This window comes from Lampetra fluviatilis, chromosome 4 (assembly GCF_964198595.1).
Source record: "Lampetra fluviatilis chromosome 4, kcLamFluv1.1, whole genome shotgun sequence".
Taxonomy (NCBI): Eukaryota; Metazoa; Chordata; class Hyperoartia; order Petromyzontiformes; family Petromyzontidae; genus Lampetra; species Lampetra fluviatilis.
The window spans coordinates 6,681,805-6,688,297 of NC_136278.1; the positions used below are offsets into that span (position 1 = coordinate 6,681,805).

Here is a 6,493-nt window from a genome sequence, read left to right on the forward strand (position 1 = left end):
CCAGCAGTGGATTGATCAACGGCTGTTGATGATGATGATGATGACGTTTGGCCGGCCACTGTGCGTTAGTTGCGTTGCGAGAGCATTCCATTGGTAGGGTTTTTTTTTGGAGGCTCGGATAATTGTAGGAATTATAAAATATATTTAAGTTTTAGGTTATAAAGGGTCAAAATGTGACCGCGTAACAAAACCGTATACACATGTATGTACGTTGAACTTCTTTCGCACCGTACGTAGCCAACCGTGCTAATCGGAGGTGCGCAATACAAATAGGGGGACGCGTGCGCATGTTTCGAGTTTTGAGAAGACGGGTGATTTTGTTAGCATTTGTTTGTGTGAATTTTAAGATGGGAATAATGTTAGAGGTCAGAGAGAGAGAATTGGTAGAGGTGCAAATGAAGACACTTTGTAGAGAGGAACCATACCTATATATATATAAAAGGGAAATTTGTGTGTCTGTGTTTAGCATACTTCCCAACATGCAACAAACTTTACATTTGGCATGTGGGTAGTGTCCAGACTGTACACAATGCAAAAAGTAAAAAAATAGACTTTTGTATTTGGGGAGGTGCAATAATGGATATAATATATTACACGGCAAGTGAGCGGTGACGTCACATCTGTGATGTCACCCGAATGCGGCAGCGTCACGCAGTGTGCTTGCTGACGTCACGCATCCCCCCCACCCTCCGCGTAGGCCGTGTATTAATCCAAGACAAGAATCCGAGTCTCGGGTGAAGCCGCCTAGTAAAGCTAGTATATTATAAACAAAGACCGACTGCATTGATGGGTTATAGTTAGAGCCTTTGGAGGGATCGTGGTGTGCAGGACCTTCGCCCTTTCACGAAACGCATTGTTGAATTTTGGAATTACATTTATTGCCAGTAAACACACCGAGTTTTCAGGTAAACAGACTTCACGCAGATCGCATTTAAATGCTGCCGAGTAAATGTCGCACGAGTCACCGGTGTCTTCTGGGTAACGGTGGCTTTAGAGGTATTTTCTGGGTAAAAGCAACTGCCACAGAACCCTAAGGCGGTGGCCCCCATGGCATGCGTAGGGCTCTGTGTATTTTTGGAAAGCCAAGCTTGTCCATTGGTTGGGTGAGGCTTAGAATGTTGAACAAGGCGGGGCCCCCTTGTGGTGAAAGGTGATTTCATTGCGGGGCAGGTTGGTGGTTGAGGGGGTATTCTGGATGAAGCCAAAAAGCTCGTTTTAAATTCTGCGCAAGGCCGCCCCCTCACGTCCCATTAGTATTCCGTGTAAGGGCTTCTGCTGCCCCACGTTGGCGTTTAGCAGCAACGCTGGATTCAATGCGAATTGCCAGAGTTCTCACCTCAGCCGGTTTGGAAATACGACACAACTGTGGCCCACTCTTGTACAATGGAGAAGGGCTATTGCCTGAAACGTTGCCTATTGCAATTGAGATTTTTTTTGTAGTCAATGTTATTGATGAACGTGTTGATTTTTTTCCCCCCTTCTCTTCTGCGAAAGACATTAATAGGTGTTGGATGCTCTTTGTCATTTGAGATTTAAATCGGCACATATTTCAGGACCCATGCGTTTATAAAGCCCTACAGCGTGTGCTATGCCTAAAAGCGCATTTTAGATATTTCCCTGGCAGCGGTCAAGAAGCACAGGTTGAAAGTACTTTTGCAGCTTATCACGAACAAAACGTGTGTGAAAATTATTTTGTGTACATATATATACACACAACACTTTGGTTGTGGACAGCGACCTTCACAGCAGAGAAGAGGTGGAATACAATTTGAAATACAATTTTGAGCTGTACTGAGGTTGATTGGATTTTGGGGGGGTGGGGGGGGGAAACACTGCAGCTACATGAATAGTTTCCATGAGAAGATATCGGGCACAGATAAAGAACTCAAATATGCTGTGTCTGTAGCTGGCCCATGGCTTGCTGAGGATCCCTTATGGAGGTTATACACATCCTTGTTTACCATGCTGGAGGCCAAGTAGCATTATTTTGGAAGGCTTTAAGATAAACAGTTGAAACTACGTTTCTCAGCTGATAAAGCTCACCACGCATTTGTGTTAAGTTATACATTTTAGTGCAGCAGCGTTAACTTCACTTGTTACCGTGTGTGTGCGTGCGTGCGTGCGTTTCTAGGCACCCAAAAAGCCAGCTTTTTGGGGTCGTCATCTCCCTCAATGGGCAGCAATCTCCCAAGCAGCGACTCGGACATCACCATCAGCAACAGCATCTCCTTCTCCTCCTCGTCATCTTCCCTCGGTACAATAAACAACAACAACAACGACGATACCCCTTGGTTGCGCCCCCGGAGGTGGGGGGGGGGGATGGTGTCGTGGTGTAACGGTCGGCACGATGGATCTCCGTAGTCACCGGTTCAATTTCCCCGGTGAGGCGGTTGGAGTGTAGGTGCTCCCGCCAGCGTGGAAGAGTAGGCCAAAATGCCCCGAGAGGAGCTGTCGAAAGCTCCCTCCAGGCGAGCCCCTTCCACCATCAGCGGTGTGAACAATTATGGATATTGATGATAAAAGCGAGCGTAAAATTAGTTGCTAAAATAATTGCATCCTAATTATGAGACGAATTTTTTGCTTGCGTGTTAAAATAATATCTCTCTTGTTAATCCACTGCTGGATGAAGGCTACGCCATGCCACGTGGTTCACAGAGGTTGCTTGACCATACTTTACCACGCTGGCTCAATGTGGGCCGGTGGAGAAGGGGGCCCACAACCGCTTCAGATGTCGCTCGTCACAAATGTGACCCTGTGCCGGGAATAAAACTCAGCTTGATGCATACATCGTGCGGTGCCCTAACCCACTGCAACAACAGCTCCCCCCTCATTTGGTCAAATCACAGCGTGCCGATCGCATCCCACGTTTGCTTTTCCTTACCAAGAACATGAACAGGCAGAACTCGCCGCATTATTAACGGCAAACGTCTTTGGCGTTTTTTCCTTTTTTTCCACCCCCCCCCCCCCCCCTTTTTCCCTCGTGAAGTGACAGCGCCCGGCTCTCCGCTCGGCGATGGCCCGGCCGCCGTCTTCCCAGCATGCCCGGCGCCCACCACCGCCACCATGGCGGCGGTCGCCGTGGTGGCGGGCGCCCCGCCGCGGGGTCACGGCGAGCGCGCCTCGTCCCCGCGCGGGCGCGGCGAGTGCACAATCTGCTTCGAGAACCCGGCCGACTCGGTGATCTACACGTGCGGACACCTGTGCCTGTGCTACGCCTGCGGCCAGAGGCTGCGCCGGCAGATCAACCCGGCGTGCCCCATCTGCAGGCGCCTCATCAAGGACGTCATCCGGACTTACCCCATTTAAAGGATGGTGGGGTTGGGGGGGTGTCGCTCGCGTCCCCCGCCCTCCCCCCCGTGCGCCATCGCCCCCCCCCCATCCCGACTCTCCCGTTCGCCACGATTGCCGCATCCCCCCTCCCACCTCGAGCTCCGCGCTCCCCACCGCTCCGCGCGTCTCTGCCAACCTCCGTCCGTGTTGCCCGTCGTCAGTGCGCCACTGCCACCCCAAAGCGCCTCCAAGCAGGCTTCGCTCCGGGCACCCGTCTGCATGTGCGAATGGTGTTGAGTGTTATACCTTGACTTGTGAGCCACATCCATTCACTTGCTCATTCATGGACACACGGGGGTATGGTTAAGTGTGCAAGTTAGAGGATTCGTTTAGTTGCCGCTTTGATGGTAAAAGAGGATTTTTTTTTTTTTACGTCGGACTGTCGAATGAATTGTTTCATAATAGATAGATCTATATTATATATATAACATGCTCAGACATGCTTTTCAAGATGACCTACAAAGCTAATGTTATACGTAGCTATATCTGCAGCTTCACCTCAACTCATCCGATCGTGGCAGCTCCATCAGTGATTTAAGAAGCTGGCTGCCAAAAAAAAAAGAACTGTAATAGAATTAAATTATTCACATATCTCTGCCATCTGCATGTGTATGAGGAGGCATTCTGTACATTTACACAGCCAGATGATTGTTTTCACAGTGCCCGTTCTTTGCCGGTTATCATCGATAATTTTTTATTTCATTTAATTCGAGATTTGTAACACCGTATTTGTATCCCTCGACCTTGACGTTCTGTGCCTCGCAAACGAGGCGTAAGGGGTTAAAAATCAAGCTAACTTCAAGTCCGTCGTCATGAAACGGTTCTCATTATTTATAGCGAACGTGTTGCAGTGATTCCACATAGGTGTTAATGCAGAATATGTGTGTGGTGCTTGTTTGGAACTGGTAGTCATGAGATTTTGACCTTGACGCGTGAGTTTTCGCGGCCGCTTGTCCAGGCGTAGGTTTTAGGGGCTAGGCCAAGCGCCTGGCGTTTCTTCCCCCTCCGTATTTCGCCACGCACTACCGCGTTCATCTCATCCAACTCCTGAAGTTGCCCGCGTGGCGAAAGCTTGAGAGGGAGAGAGAAGAAGAAATGTTCCAAACGCAGTCCCCAACCCGGAAAACCGCCCTGTGAGATTTCAACCTCTGTTCGGTCGAAGTAGCTATGAATGGGGCGGTGTGAATGTGTCTTTCACAGCATACAACACCGCTGTAGCAGAGTGCGGATTCGACGATCGCGTGTGGCGGTCCCGTCACGTTTATTTATGTTTCGTTGACACAGCCTGCTACACTCACTTGACACTTCTCCGCCTAATTATTTCTTATCTGCACAAAAGCAATGCTTGGCTGAAGACGAAGGTTTGACCGGTCGCTGGTCCGCTATTTTATGGCTTCTGAAGAGTGCAATGAAATTAAGAGAATTTACTCGCTTAGAGCTCAACATGAATTTTAACTATAACCTGCGAGCAGAACATTTGGAGGCACATTCCTTTAAATGCAATTGGATCACGTGGGTTTGTATAAATAAACAAAAAACATGACTACTTTGATGAGCGATTGAATGCAATTTTAATCATAAAAAAACTATCTGAAGAAAATCGTTGTCCACGATTGACTTTTTCCCCGTTTCATTCAAATCCATCATGTTTAGATGTTTCTGCTGTACTTTGATAAAAGGGCAGCATTGTAGAGTGGATGTTCCTGGCCTATGTGTTCAGAGCCAGCAATTTATCCTCTCATTCAGTTGTCGTTTCTCCACGCACTCTTGCGATATTGCTACACTAAAACACACGCACACGCTAAATAAACTGAAACTGTTCCCACACTAAAATGCACAATAAATGTATTGGCCGAATGTTCATACGTAGGACCGTCCCGAAAAAGCATATTATTCGCACTCTGTAAAGCATGTATAGTGATATCAAAAGTCTCCCTGCACAGTTCGGGCTATGGGAGCTCATCTCTGGCGGAAACGGCGCGTTCCTTTGGTGGAGGCCCAGTCTGTCTCTAGATCCTGGGGAAAAAGAGTAAATTATTTATTATTGATATTATTACGCGATGTGACAATTTGGCGCAACTCGTGAGAGAAATGTTGTCGAATACGAAGCACTCAATATCACGTGGACACGTCGGATAAGGGAAACCTGCTCGCATATTGCTTGAGACTCGACGCGTGTCTGGTTACAGAGCGAGCGGCTATTATGTAGATGGAGATGTAATGATATAACACCGTTTAATTTTTTTTAATGTTCATATATGAGATGTGTTCGTTGGTTTCTTTCGTTTTGCAATAAAAGAGAAAAATGTGTGTTTTATGTAATAAGGATGACAAGCTTTCATTGCCTTGTGGTTTTATATTTAGATATGCCTTCAGGCTTATGCCAGCGACGTACAATATTGTCATCGTATGCGATACAAACGGATTCTGCCGTTGTGTAACGACGGTTAGCACACCAGATGTGCAATCCAGAGGGTGTGGGTTCGATCTCCAGGCGCGGCCGGTTGAAACAAGTTTGTGAAAATAATTCTCCCACTAAATTTCGATTTAAAGCTTTCGTGACTGCAGGGATTCATCTTCATGGTTCTTTCGGTAAAGTCACCACGTAGAAGGGAAATAATAAAATAATAAAAATAAAACATTTAATAATTCTCACGACGTTTCGGCCACAATGCAAGCAGCCGTCCTCAGGTGAAGAACAGGTCTGTCGGAAAGACAGTGTCTGAGAATTATTTTATTATGTTTTATTTTTATTATGTTATTATTTCCCTTCTACGTGACTTTACCGAAAGAACCAAGAAGATGAATACTCCCACTCTTCAAGCCGGTAGTACGACCCGGGGGGTGAGCCCCGGTGAAGTAGATTGGCACGTGGTTGAGGTATGCGTGGTCAAAATGCCATCGACAGTGGCTCACGAGAGGTCACCTTCGTGGGGTCCTCTCCATCAGCAGTGGCGCGAGCAGGCAGTTGCAGGGCTGCACCTTTACTTGATGAAAAATGGCAACCAAAATTACATGCGTTTTATACAGCATTTAATTAAAAAAATAAGGCTATTGTTTTTAACGTTTATTTTCAGCGATTGAAAGTATTTTATATGTTATTCTTTACCTTACTTCATAATTCGTTGAAACATTAGTTAGCATCATGCTTAATCCTCATAAT

General features: G+C 46.9%; 1 protein-coding gene across 4 annotated transcripts in view; it reads left to right on the plus strand.

Annotated features, from left to right (window-relative positions):
- LOC144931528 (E3 ubiquitin-protein ligase NEURL1B-like) overlaps positions 1-5,658 on the plus strand; it is an 87,720-nt gene extending 82,062 nt beyond the window's left edge. For all 4 annotated transcript variants that reach the window (XM_078855471.1, XM_078855470.1, XM_078855468.1 and 1 more), the window contains 2 exons: positions 2,132-2,254; positions 2,987-5,658. In XM_078855471.1, the coding sequence (XP_078711597.1) occupies positions 2,132-2,254; positions 2,987-3,306 (443 nt within the window). In that variant the 3' untranslated portion in view covers positions 3,307-5,658. The remainder of the gene's footprint in view (positions 1-2,131; positions 2,255-2,986) is intronic.
- The last annotated feature ends 835 nt before the right edge of the window (positions 5,659-6,493 follow it).